General features: G+C 34.7%; 1 protein-coding gene across 1 annotated transcript in view; it reads right to left on the reverse strand.

The window, feature by feature from the left end:
- The window catches only part of LOC144963276 (uncharacterized), a 189,184-nt gene that overhangs the window by 22,361 nt on the left and 151,823 nt on the right, over positions 1–15,000 (reverse strand). Inside the window, exon 32 of the mRNA XM_078897155.1 lies at positions 9,468–9,530. Within this exon, the coding sequence (XP_078753281.1) occupies positions 9,468–9,530 (63 nt within the window). The remainder of the gene's footprint in view (positions 1–9,467; positions 9,531–15,000) is intronic.

Consider the following 15,000-nt stretch of genomic DNA (forward strand, 5'->3'; position numbering starts at 1 on the left):
TCCAATCTATGACAACAAAAGAACTACAATTCAATCTATGACAACAAAGCAACTACAACCCAATCTTTGACAACAAAACAACTACAATCCAATCTTTTACAACAAAACCACTACAATTCAATCTTTGACAACAAAGCAATTACAATCCAATCTATGACAACAAAGCAACTACAATCCAATCTTTGACAACAAAGCAATTACAATCCAATCTATGACAACAAAGCAATTACAATCCAATTTTTAACAACAAAGCAATTACAATTCAATCTTTGAAAACAAAACAACTACAATCCAATTTATGACAACAAAACAACTACAATCCAATCTTTGACAACAAAACCACTACAATCCAATCTATGACAACAAAACAACTACAATCCAATCTACGACAACAAAACAACTACAATCCAATCTTTGACAACAAAACAACTACAATCCAATCTTTGACAACAAAACCACTACAATCCAATCTATGAGAACAAAACAACTACAATCCAATCTATGACAACAAAACAACTACAATCCAATCTACGACAACAAAACAACTACAATCCAATCTATGACAACCAAACCACTACAATCCAATCTATGACAACAAAGCTATTACAATCCAATTTTTAACAACAAAGCAATTACAATTCAATCTTTGAAAACAAAACAACTACAATCCAATTTATGACAACAAAACAACTACAATCCAATCTTTGACAACACAAACCACTACAATCCAATCTATGACAACAAAACAACTACAATATCCAAATCTACGACAACAAAACAACTACAATCCAATCTTTGACAACAAAACAACTACAATCCAATCTTTGACAACAAAACCACTACAATCCAATCTATGAAACAAAAACAACTACAATCCAATCTATGACAACAAAACAACTACAATCCAATCTACGACAACAAAACAACTACAATCCAATCTATGACAACCAAACCACTACAATCCAATCTATGACAACAAAACAACTACAATCCAAACTACGACAACAAAACAACTACAATCCAATCTATGACAACAAAGCAATACAATCAATCTACGACAACAAAACAACTACAATCCAATCTTTGACAACAAAGCAACTACAATCCAATCTTTGACAACAAAACAACTATAATCCAATCTTTGACAACAAAGCAACTACAATCTAATCTATGACAACAAACAACTACAATCCAATCTTTGACAACAAAACAACTACAATCCAATCTTTGACAACAAACAACTACAATCCAATCTACGACAACAAAACAACTACAATCCAATCTTTGACAACAAACAATACAATCCATCTATGACAACAAAACAATAACAATCCAATAATGACAACAAAGCAATACGATCTAATCTACGACAACAAAACAACTACAATCCAATCTATAGCAAACAACTACAATCCATTTATGACAACAAAACAACAACAATCCAATTTATACAACAAAATAACTACAATCCAATCTTGATAGCAAAACACTACAATCCAATCTAGACAACAAAACAAACTACAACTAATCTTTGATAACAAAATAATTACAATCCAATCTTTGACAACAAAACAACTACAATCCAATCTACGACAACACAACAACAACTAATTCCATCTATGACAAACAGAACAACTACAACCTAATCTTTGACAACAAAGCAACTACAATCCAATCTTTGACAACAAAGCAACTACAATCCAATCTATGACAACAAAAGCAACTACAATCCAATCTATGACAACAAAGCTATTACAATCCAATCTATGACATCAAAAACAACTACAATTCAATCTATGACAACAAAACACTACAATCCAATCTATGACACCAAAGCAACTACAACCCAATCTTTGACAACAAAGCAATTACAATCCAATCTATGACAACAAAGCAATTACAATCCAATCTATGACAACAAAAGAACTACAATCCAATCTATGACAACAAAACCACTACAACCCAATCTATGACAACAAAACAACTACAATCCAAACTACGACAACAAAACAACTACAATCCAATCTATGACAACAAAGCAATTACAATCTAATCTACGACAACAAAACAACTACAATCCAATCTTTGACATCAAAGCAACTACAATCCAATCTTTGACAACAAAGCAACTATAATCCAATCTTTGACAACAAAGCAACTACAATCTAATCTATGACAACAAAACAACTACAATCCAATCTTTGACAACAAAACAACTACAATCCAATCTTTGACAACAAAACAACTACAATCCAATCTTTGACAACAAAACAACTACAATCCAATCTACGACAACAAAACAACTACAATCCAATCTTTGACAACAAAACAACTACAATCCAATCTATGACAACAAAACAACTACAATCCAATCTTTGACAATAAAACAAATACAATCCAATCTACAACAACAAAGCAATTACAATTCAATCTTTGACAACAAAACAACTACAATCCAATCTATGACAACAAAACAACTACAATCCAATCTTTGACAATAAAACAACTACAATCCAATCTACGACAACAAAACAACTACAATCCAATCTACGACAACAAAACAACTACAATCCAATCTACGACAACAAAACAACTGCAATCCAATCTACGACAACAAAACAACTACAATCCAATTTATGATAGCAAAACAACTACAATCCGATTTATGACAACAAAACAACTATAATCCAATCTACGACAACAAAACAACTACAATCCAATCTACGACAACAAAACAACTACAATCCAATCTACGACAACAGAACAACTACAATCCAATCTATGACATGATTTCTTTTTCTTCCCAGAAAACTACTTCTTCAAACGATCGATTTAGATTACCCCCCCCCCATCTTGGCCAAAACTCTGAAACCTGGGACTTTATCAAAGATTTCATAACGTTCTAGGTTTGATAATTTTTGCAAAAGTGAGGGTCAATGTAATCGATAGATATCGGAAGGATGAGTTTTGTGTCCATAATTTTGAATACGTGTTTATTTTTAGAGCACTGCAGAGTTCAGTTACCTTCAACAACAACGTGAGCTTTCATATAGCGCAATATCCACTAAATGTGCTCAAATCCCTTTACAAAGTGTCCCTGATCAACAGCAACACGTAACATGTAGATCAAGACACGACGCCTGTTAGGCGATATTACTTCTTTTTTTTGTTGTTTCGACCGAGACAACGCTGTCAACGGCTAGGTACTGCTTTTAACCTGAGTACGGCGATAGAATGTGAGTAAAGAGCCTTTTCCAAGGATAAAAAACTATCCGCCGAGCGAGGCTCGAACCCAGGACCTCCCGATCCGAAAGCGAGTGTCATACCACTAGACCACATAGCCGCACCTTCTTGCCTCGACATTTCATAATCAACAACACACCCACCTGTGAAAAAGCGATTTAATTACCGGAAATCAGAACTTTATTTAACCTACTTTTCCCATTCCCAAGAAAATCGTTAAAAGTACATTTCGAGTACCTTGTTATTAACACTGAGAGGTTTAGCTTGCCCCGACTGTAACTCCTCATTAAATATTAACACTGTTTACTGTTTATGACCCAATTACTGGCTACTCCTACTAAATATCCCATTAATGAGATCACGTGCGGGTGGAAATCGGTACCATGTCTTCTCGCGATGATGGGTATGCGTGCTCCTAAGCACAAAGTGCACTTAAACTGAGCAATCTTAACGATAACTGAGGCCGTTTTTTACTTAACCATCGAGTAGACCTTCAGAGCCATTGGGCTCAAGGAGCCGGAGTTAATCTCGGTTTCTATAGAGTGAAAAGAACAATAGCAATCATTATCTCATTTGTCTACAGTGTTTCATTCATCTGTTTTATTGCTGACACTTCCACAGTATTTGTCTTCACCTAATAAATTGAAGCTTAAAATTCAATATTTATCGTTATTTTTATCCATTGGTTAGGAGGCTAGTCTATCGTAATGTATTTTCCGCATATCTTACAAACCCAGCTCCCCAGTCACTGCTGGGCGAACAGGGGTGGGTGGGGGGGGGGGGTGGTAATATCTCAAATGAATGATATCGGAAAATAACAAACATTCATTAAACATCTGCTTTTCGCTTATCCAAACACGATCACGTTCTAACTGTTTTTTTTCAAGATGAAAACGTGAAATACCTTCCATTATTTCACAAGTCTTTGATTTAATGTTCTTCATGCGTCAATGCGATGCAATCCCTATGCATATTGTTATAGGATAGCAATTATTTGGCGTCCGAGCAATTCATTTTTTATTACACTTCTTGTTTGATTTGTTTTGTTCATTTTTTTCTTTTTTCCTTTTCCTTCAGTCTTTCTTTCTCTCTTTTTTCCTTTTTCTTATTCTGTATTTTACGATTTCATTCTTTCTTTCTTCTTTCGTTCTTTTCTTTTCTTTCTGTATTTCGCATCCGGAGTTAAAGATACACTAAAGGTCTCTAAAAATCGGTAGCTGCCGTAAAAATATAAAAAATACTCTTTCTTTAATCGCGTTCTGTTATTTCTTGTAGTAATTTCTTCTTATTTAGCTGTAGCCGCCAAATTGGCATTTTAACGCTCTGACAAAAGGTCAAGCATTTTATATGCAGTTTAATTTATTCATCCTGCACTAGATTGGATAATTTTGTCTGCTACATCAGGAAGAAAACACTTTAAGATAGACTAGCGTCCTGTCCAACGGGATATACACAATTGTTATAGTATGTTTAACGCTACGACACTACAATAAATATCAAATAGACTAATGAATGACCTGCAGGGCTCGACAACGCGATTGTACGAAAGTGAGATATAATTTGATTATGTATTGTTTGCAGAGGAGATAACATCCGGGTAAACACAAGTCTAGAGGTAACCATGAATGCACTCCCTTTAATTTAATTCGTTTCTCAAAGGCAGGCATTGGCACTACATTCTGGCAGCGTGGCTCGGCGGTACGGTTTTTGCTTCGTACCCGAAAGGTACCGAGTTCGATCACCCGCCGCTGCGCTGTGTGGCCTCGAGCAAGTCACCATCGCCCGAGCTCAATTTGCGGCGATGCACCTTGGAATTGACCTTAGAGACAAATTTCCCCTATGGGATGAATAAAGGGAAATTTATTTATTTATTTATTTATTTATTTATTTATTTATTTATTTATTTATTTCTTTCTTTATTTATTTATTCAATTATGTATTGTCTGCAGAGGAGACAACAAACAAAAGTCTAGAGATAACCATGAATGCACTCCCTTTAATTCAATTCGCTAATCAAAGACATTGGCAATACAAACATGATGGAAGATGCTAGATATTTTTTTTTAAAGAATGTCCGTTTTGTTCTTTTTACTTCTGATCACCGTTGTGGCGCTCTACTGTAAAAGTCTAAAAGTCTACGTGACCACATTCTGTATTTGATGCCGATTAAAGATTGTATCATGTGCTAATCAAGCTCAAGTTTTTTTTCTCCATTAACCCTCTCCTTACCAAGTACCGGAAAATCGTCAAATTCGTTACGATACAACCAATTTTTTTCTTATTCTAATTTCTTTTGTACACCATTAAATTTAAAGAAAATGAACAGTGTGTTGTAGAGCATGTTTTGCTTAAGAAATTTTATGTATGGCAAGAATTTTACTAAGTGATAAAAAATCTGTTAGATGGGTGTGAAATTTTGGGGAAAATCCTAAAAATGGCTGGTAATGAGAGAGTTAGAAGTAAAGTTTATTATCATAATCTATTCTTATAGGGTTGGGGCCGATGAGCACTTACTTATTTGCAGGTCTGATAACTCAATTTCTTATGGGCTCATTGTTGTAATGGAAATCTAAAACAAATGACACCAAAATATTGTCTACTACAACAATGTTAAACTAGACCCATAAGTGGGTTCGGATGTCAGTACTGTACACGTCAGTTAGGGGCCATAATTGTTCCGTACAGCCAATGTTAAATTTTCGCCAACGAACATAGAATTACTAACAAATCTAAACATTATAAAACTATTTTTTTCAAAGTGATATAGGAGTAAACAGAAAACCTTTTTATAAACTAAAGCCAACTTTATCACCCGTTGACTCGAATGATTATTTATAAATTCTGCTAGGGCACAATGATCGGTCATTTTTCGGATGTGTTGCCAGATTCACTTGCGCGCACCTACTGACTTTATTACGAGACCGATTTTGATCGCTGATGACCCAATGGTTTAATAATAGCCAAAATAGATAAGTGCCTTTTCGTAATAGCCTTTACATTTCCCCCGCAAATATTGCGGGTTCTCAACCAGTTGAAAAAAAGTAGACAATTTGGGTCATTATGAAGTGATTTTTTTAACGAATATTTCTTCTTCTTCTTTTTGGTTTTATCATCACCACCACTACCACCACCACTATCTATAACACTACCCCCACCACTACCACTACTACAACTACCACCACCGCCATCATCATCATCATCATCATCATCGTCGTCGTCGTCGTCATCATCATCATCATCATCATCAACATCGTCGTCATCATCATCATCATCATCATCATCATCATCATCGTCGTCGTCGTCATCATCATCATCATTATCACCATCACCAACATCGCCATAATCATATTCATCATCATCATCAGCATCATCATCATCATCATCATAATCATCAACACCATCATCATCCCCAACGTCGTCATCATCATCATCATCGTTGAAAATTTCCAAATTTTGCATTACACGATGAAAATATATATAACGATGGATTACGTAATTGAAATATAATACTGATAAAACACGAGAAATCCCCCCTCCCCCCCCCCCCTTCCACCCATATATATAATATGCCAGCTAAGACTTGACGTCAGCAAAATCCATTCTTGATACAAGACTCCAATCTAGACAGACAATGGGCGGTGTTAGGGTTTATGAGATCAGGTAAAACAATCCGTGTCTGCCATTAGAGTTAGACAGACCTGCTCACTTCTACGAAAAATTCGTAAAACTAAGAATTTTGGTTCCTTCTGCAGAGCAATAATAATAATAATAATAATAATAATAATAATAATAATAATAATAATAATAATAATAATAATAATAATAATAATAAAGTATGCCTTTTGCGCCACGACATCATAAGATATCATCGCCTAAGCATTCCACGAAGGAATATAGATAACTCATCAAACAAGATGTCTGACGTCAAAAGGAATCACCCATGTTGTCCAAGTGAGCAAATTGGGGGTTAATAATCTTGTTCAAGGAAAAAAAAAAACCGAAAGTGCCTGAAGCGGGGTTCGAACCCGGGTCATCCGGATCACAATGCAATGCCTTAACCACTCGGCCACTTCGCCCCCCAATTATAACATAAGCTTTTCGAATTCAACAAACCTTGTCAATATAGAAAACGTGTTACTAAATCACACAGTGCAAGGACTTAGTAGAAACGTATTCCAATCTAGCTGAGGGTAAATTGGTCACTTACAAAGGTAGATTTAATGATTAGAGTACTATTTTCTCCATGAAAATTACGAATTAAAAAATTTTAAGTCTGGAGTATTAAAAAAAAATTGAGCATTTTATATAGAGTAATATCCACTAAGCGTGCTCAAAATGCTTTACAAGGGGTCCCTGGCCAACAGCAATACTTAGCATGTAGGATGTCATACCACAAGACCACATAGCTGTTAGATAACAAATCTCATTTTCCATACACACCCAAATTATGTGAGCAGTCCTGAGTGGTAGAGCAGCTACAGTTCAAACCTCATTTCAAGCCCTGTTCGAATCTACTACAAACTGACACCATCTCTTACTGATGTTCATCAAAAGAGTTGTGTTCTATTTTTAAAAAATTGAATTTTCGTTTTATTCAAGGGTATGGTTATGTGGCCTTGTGGTACGCTACTCGCTTTCGGATCGGAAGGTCCTGGGTTCGAACTTCGCTCGGCGCACAGTTGAGTCCTTGGAAAAAGACTCTTTATTCACATTCTCTCATCGAACTGAGGTGTAAAATGAGTACCGGGCCGTTAACAGCGGTGATTCTGTCGGGGAAAAACATTGTATTATCGCCTAACAGGCGTCATGTCTCGTTCTACATGTTACGTGTTGCTGTTGGTCAGGGACACTTTGTAAAGCGCTTTGCGCAGATTTAGTGGTTATTGCGCTATATAAAAGCTCAATTAAAAAGAAATTGAAAAGTTATCTATGCATACATTTGTCATTTTAAAGATCTGATCAAGTGTCTATGAGAGGTGCCAGACAAAGCAAGAAAGAAAAATATACTTGTATTTTTCTTTCCCGTTTTGTCTAGCACCTTTCATACACACTTGTTCAGATCTTTATCTTACACGGTTGCCTGCTCCTTAATTTCTTAATTTGATATTTGTCATTTTGTTTTTCTTATGCAACCCATCCTGCAATAAGTCAGGAAATTTATAGTATGTGTGTTATTAGATTATTATTACAAATGTTTGATTTTATGGGATGATATTATTGTCATTGTAAAACGCATATAGCATGACAACATCATGATTATGCTCTATAGAAATGCAATTTCTTCTTCTTCTTCTTCTTCTTCTTCTTCTTCTTCTTCTTCTTCTTCTTCTTCTTCTTCTTTTTCTTCTTCTCTTCTCTTCTTTTCTCTTCTTCTCTTCTTCTTCTTCTCTCTTCTTCTTCTTCTTCTCTTCTTCTTCTTCTTCTTCTCTTCTTCTTCTCTCTTCTTCTTCTTCTTCTTCTTCTTCTTCTTCTTCTTCTTCTTCTCTTCTTCTTCTTCTTCTTCTTCTTCTTCTTCTTTCTTCTTCTTCTTCTTCTTCTTCTTCTTCTTCTTCTTCTTCTTCTTCTTCTTCTTCTTCTTCTTCTTTCTTCTTCTTCTCTTCTTCTTCTCTTCTTCTTCTTCTCCTCTTCTTCTTCTTCTTCTTCTCTCTTTCTTCTTCTCTTCTTCTTCTTCTTCTTCTTCTTCTTCTTCTTCTTCTCTTCTTTCTTCTTCTTCTTCTTCTTCTTCTTCTTCTTCTTCTTCTTCTTCTTCTTCTTCTTCTTCTTCTCTTCTCTCTCTCTCTTCTTCTCTTTTCTTCTTCTTCCTTCTCTTCTCTTCTTCTTCTCTTCTCCTTCTTCTTTTCTCTTCTTCTTCTTCTTCTTCTTCTTCTTCTTCTTCTTCTTCTTCTTCTTCTTCTTCTTCTTCTTCTCTTCTTCTTCTTCTTCTTCTTCTTTCTTCTTCTTCTTCTTCTTCTCTTTTTCTTCTTCTTCTTCTTCTTCTTCTTTCTTCTTCTTCTTCTTCTTCTTTCTTCTTCTTCTTCTTCTTCTTCTCTTCTTCCTCTTCTCTCTTCTCTTTTCTTCCCTTCTCTCCTCCTCTCTCTCCTCTCTTCTTCTTCTTCTTCTTCTTCTTCTTCTTCTTCTTCTTCTTCTTCTTCTTCTTCTTCTTCTTGTCAATGTTGTTTGACATATTATGTAGCTGTAAATGATAATGATATGAGATAACATGACTATAAAATCTTTCTACTCACCTGTCGTCCGTCAGCTCCAGGCGGTCCCCTCGGTCCACTTTCCCCTCTGTTTCCTGGATTACCCTGGTAATAAACATAGCGGACCACAGATGAGGATGGAACGACCAACAGGCTAATACAAAGGTAATAACACAAACACTGAACCAACACAGACTTTGGCCTCAATCCTATGACGTCAGCAACACCATTCATCGCACTGGGTGTGAGGGTTGGGAGGTTGATCACATGATAACAATATTATACATATTATTGTTGTTGTTGATGATGATGATGTCGTTGTTGTTGTTCTTTTCACATTATAATATCCAGTGTTAGTTGAAGTCGTGGAGCAGTTAAACTCACTATTCAAATAGGCATATAATTCACATAGTGTGTTGTTTTGGCGGATTGTAAATATTGATGACGACACATCCTCGGAATAATTTATATAATATATTATTATCTTCTTGTCTTAGTTAATAAGTCCACAGGTCAGAGATTGATGAGCATCACATGGACGCTTAGAGTCTGGTGTCTCGGACTTATAGCGCTATATTATAAGTTTTCAGCATTATCATTATATTATTATTATTATTATTATTATTATTATTATTATTATTATTATTATTATTATTATTATCATTTATTATTATTATTATTATTATTATTATTATTATTATTATTATTATTATTATTATTATTATTATTATTATTATTATTATTATTATGGTGATGAAAAAGTTGCACAAAAAAGCAAATTCTTATCATCCAGTCACCCCGAGGAAAACGGTGGCCAGTTAGATTCTCCTTGAAATGATTTATTTAGCATTTCCAAGTTGGAAATTATTCATTCCATCCGAGCCAGACAACTATTAAGACAAATTAATAATTGGCATGAATCGGTATGGGCGAGCCAAAAAACACACATCAAATACGATTCAATAGTCTGATGTCACGCGCCCGGCAACGGCAGCCATCTTGGTTCTAAACAAAGAAAATACTTTATATTTTTCATGCTGGCTAGAACTTTTCATATGTATTGTGATCAGAATGTGTAAAAGTCAAAACATGATCAAATTTATGGGTTTTTTTTTTCCTCTGGATACCCTTTATGCTCGCCGGAGAAATATTTCATACCGGCTTCCGCAATTGTTCAGATAGTTTAGAGCCAGTGTTACTAAGTTACCATGCGTCATAAGGAAGGAAGTGACGTTACGACTGTTGAAGAGTATTGAAATGATATATTACAGAAAGTATCGGATCTGATACTTTGAAATATAAGGAAGTCCAATACTCTCGTTTATTGACAAAACACTGATTTTAAATTCAACAAAAACAAACAGACAAACAAAAACATACATCAAATTGAAATGATAGAGATAGTATCGGATCTGATTGTTGCCATCGTTAATATATAGATAGTTCGAAGTTGACGTCACTCAGGTCTTTGTTATTGTTTTTTGCCATCAGCGTTTACGAGCAATTCTCACTAAACTGTATTAACCTGACTATAAACGATCATGGTTACATGGTTACGTTTTGTGTGTTGGTCCGTTATACTTCCGGATGGCAATGTTGTGAACTTCGTAGCCATTGAACAGTAGCCATCGTTATGTTATAGCCTGATACTGTAATCCAAAAGGACTGGCAGTTTGACGTCGTGATTTGTTTTTTGCACCGCTTAGTGAGTTGTCGTCAGTAAGAAGAGCTCATGGAAACAAGTTATTTCATTAGTTGAACTATTGAATACAACTCACGATTTGTTTTCTTTTGTGGCAAAAGACTGGCATTTTGAAGTCATTTTTGGTCAGTGTCAGGCTATAACTTTACGATGGCTACGATCTGATGTCTTGAAATATAGATAGTATGCAGATGACGTCACTCAGGCCTTTGTTATTGTTTTTGCCATCCGCGTTTGTGAGTTGTTCTCACTAAACTGTATTAACCAGACTATAAAAGTTCATGGTTACACAGAGTTTGTGTGTTGGTCCGTTATACTTCCGGATGGCAATGTTGTGAACTCCTTGGCCAAGCGCATTCTATCTATAAGAAAGACCAATACTCTCGTTTATTGACAAAACATTAATTTGAAGTTCATCAAAAAAAAAAAAAACCCAAACAAACAGACAAACAAAACAATAAACAACAACAACAAAAGCAAAACTCTCTCTCTCTCTCTCTATCTCTCTCTCTCACACACACACACACACACACACACACACATATATATATATATTATATATATATATATATATATATATATATATATATATATATAACAAAGCCTTATCCCTCAGCAAACGTGACACAATCCTCCTGTTGTTATTTACGTAATGATACAAGCTGTAAAAGTTGTTTTTTCACTATTTAGTAGTTTGGTTGTTAGGGTAATTATACACATCTATGACGTCCGAATGTAAATATGATAAAAGTAAAAGAGCGATTGTTTATCCTGGCCTTATAAAAGTAAATACTTTACGTTGTCAGTATTTGGACATTGTGCACCTTGGATAATTCAACCAGCAACCTGTCACACAGACCAACAAAACACCTACGAGTTTGTTAATTTTAAATAGGAAATGTTTTATTCAATGAGTTGACCCAGTCCTTACCAACCATAGGAAAATCGTCACATTCGTTACAATGCAACCAACAATTTTACCGTTCTGATTTCTTTTGTACATCACAAAATTTCAAGAATGTTTTATTATTATACTTCAAGTGAAATTGGTTGAAAATTTGAGATTTTCAGGTGCGTTACACAGAAATGGACTGGATTGGGATACCTAATGCTCTTCAACAGTCGTAACGTCACTTCCTTCCTTATGACGCATAATAACTTAGCAACACTGGCTCTAAACTATCGGAACAATGGCGGACGCCCGTATGAAATATTTCTCCGGCGAGCATAAAAGCGTATCCAGAGGAAAAAAAACCCCATAAATCTGATCATGTTTTGACTTTTACACATTCTGATCACAAGACATATGAAAAGTTCTAGCCAGCATGAAGAATAAAAAGTAATGATTTTCTTCGTTTAGAACCAAGATGGCCGCCGTTGCCGGGCGGCGTGACATCAGACTACTGAATCCAATTATAGCTATACAAACTTGACACTGGGTCGTACAGCATATTTTGCTGAACAATATTATGTATAGATAAAACAAAGATGACGTCACTTGGATCTTTGTTATTGTTTTTGCCATCCACGTTTGTGAGTACTTCTCACTAAACTGAATGAACTAGACTATAAATGTTTAAGTTACACATAGTTTTGTGTGTTGGTCCGTTGTACTTCCGGATGGCAATGTTGTGAACTCCTTTGCCAAGCGCATACTATCTATAGAATGTACTTGTTTCAGTAAGAAAATTATATTTTTGTGTTAGGTGGGTGTGAAGTTTTGGGGAAAACTGAAAATGGTTGGTAACACGCATTTATACGGCGGTCATTCTCGTGTAAAATACTAGCTCTGGGCACTTTACATTATAAATGATCAATTTTGAGTGAAAAGAATGCAATGCAATGAATTCATAGCCAAATCAAGGATTTATAGCGTCAATAAAAGCAAATACAGTAAAGGTGTGTCTTGAGATTCTTTTTAAAGGCAGGTTAAGACTTGCACTCCCTCAGACCACGTGGTCAAATATCAAACAGTGGGTTTATCTCTCTCTCTTCCCTCTCTCTCTCTCTCTCTCTCTCTCTCTCTCTCTCTCTCTCTTCGATATGATAGTTTTGACAAGAATAGGATTCAATAGTCTGATGTCACGTCCGCCCAGCAACGAGCATTTTGGTTCTAAACAAATAAAATCGGTAATTTTTATTCTTCATGCTGGCTAGAACTTTTTCACATGTCAAATGATCAGAATGTATAAAAGTCAAAACATGATCAGATTTTTAATGTTTTTCTCCTCTGGATACAATTTTATGCTCGTCGGAGAAGTATTTCACAAGGGCGTCCGCCATTGTTCCGATAGTTTAGAACCAGTTACTAAGTTACTATGCGTCATTACGAAGGAAGTGACGTCACGACTGTTGAACCCTATTGAACGGTCAGTATTTGATCTGTTTGGGACATACACGTTCAAAAGGTCTCTAATATATTATGTAGGACTTCTTTATACTGATGATAATGATGAAGATGATGATGATGGTGATAATGGTGATGATGATGGTGATAATGGTGATGATGATGGTGATAATGGTGGTGATAATGATGATAATGATGGTGATAATGATGACGATGGTGATAATGATGATGTGATGATGATGATGATGATGATGATGATGATGATGATGATGATGATGATGATGATGATAATGATAATGATGACGATGATGATGACATGATGATAATGATGGTGATAATGATGATAATGCTGGTCATGATGATCACGATAAAGACGACGGTGATGTTGAAGAGGCACGCACGGTGATAAATAACACAATGAATTATTGCAATTAGATCCTGTAAAAGAAAAATAAAAAAAACCCTAGAGACGATTTTTGTTTACCATTTATGCCAAAACCTATAGATCTTTGTCTGCATAGCTTTTTGAAATAAATCACCCAAAACAAACAAGACATGTTTGTTATTGCATCAGCAAGAATGAAAACTGCACGCCTTGCAGATTGCAGGTCGGGAATTCATACGCGACGCCGACAAGTTGAAGGAAATTCGTTTCACCTGAGGTATTTGATTAATCAAGAGAGTGAAGAGCCGCTACTTAAAATAACCCTTCAAAGGCGGGGAACGGCCTGGCTCACTCGCATCGGATTCAACGTTGATTTGTCGCATTGTTATACATTTTATGATTACTTTCACATTATCCATACTTTTTCAAATCTAGTTATTTGCTAATTTATTATCATTGTCTGTTCAACACTTCTGTACAAAAATTTTCCTTTGGATGAATAAATTATTATTATTATTATTATTATTATTATTATTATTATTATTATTATTATTAATTATTTATTATTATTATTATTATTATTATTATTATTATTATTATTATATTATTATTATTATTATTATTATTATTATTATTATATTATTATTATTATTATTATTATTATTATTATTATCATTATTATTATTATTATAATATTATTATTATTACATTATTATTATTATTATTATTATTATTATTATTATATTATTATTATTATTATTATTATTATTATTATTACTATTATTATTATTATTATTATTATTATTATTATTATTATTATTATTATTATTATCATTATTATTATTACTACTACTACTATTATTATGTCTCTGACCCTGGGTTTCCTCCGAAGAAATTTAAAGATTAAATCAACAAGTCGCTCGTTTCGTTACAGGAAACTATGAGAAAACATCACGTGTGAGCAGCATGATTGATCAGCTTGAATGGAAGTCACTCCAAACTAGGAGGAAAGCATCAGGCCTGACCATGATGCATAAGATAAAGAACAACCTAGTGGTGATTTCAAATCCTGAACTCCAATCACCGACACGAACATCCAGGAATTCCCACATGGACAGTTTCAGACCCCTGACTGACATCC

The sequence above is a fragment of the Berghia stephanieae genome, chromosome 1 (assembly GCF_034508935.2).
Source record: "Berghia stephanieae isolate SIO BIC M18660-M18661 chromosome 1, UCSD_Bste_1.3, whole genome shotgun sequence".
In the NCBI taxonomy this organism is placed as follows: domain Eukaryota; kingdom Metazoa; phylum Mollusca; class Gastropoda; order Nudibranchia; family Aeolidiidae; genus Berghia; species Berghia stephanieae.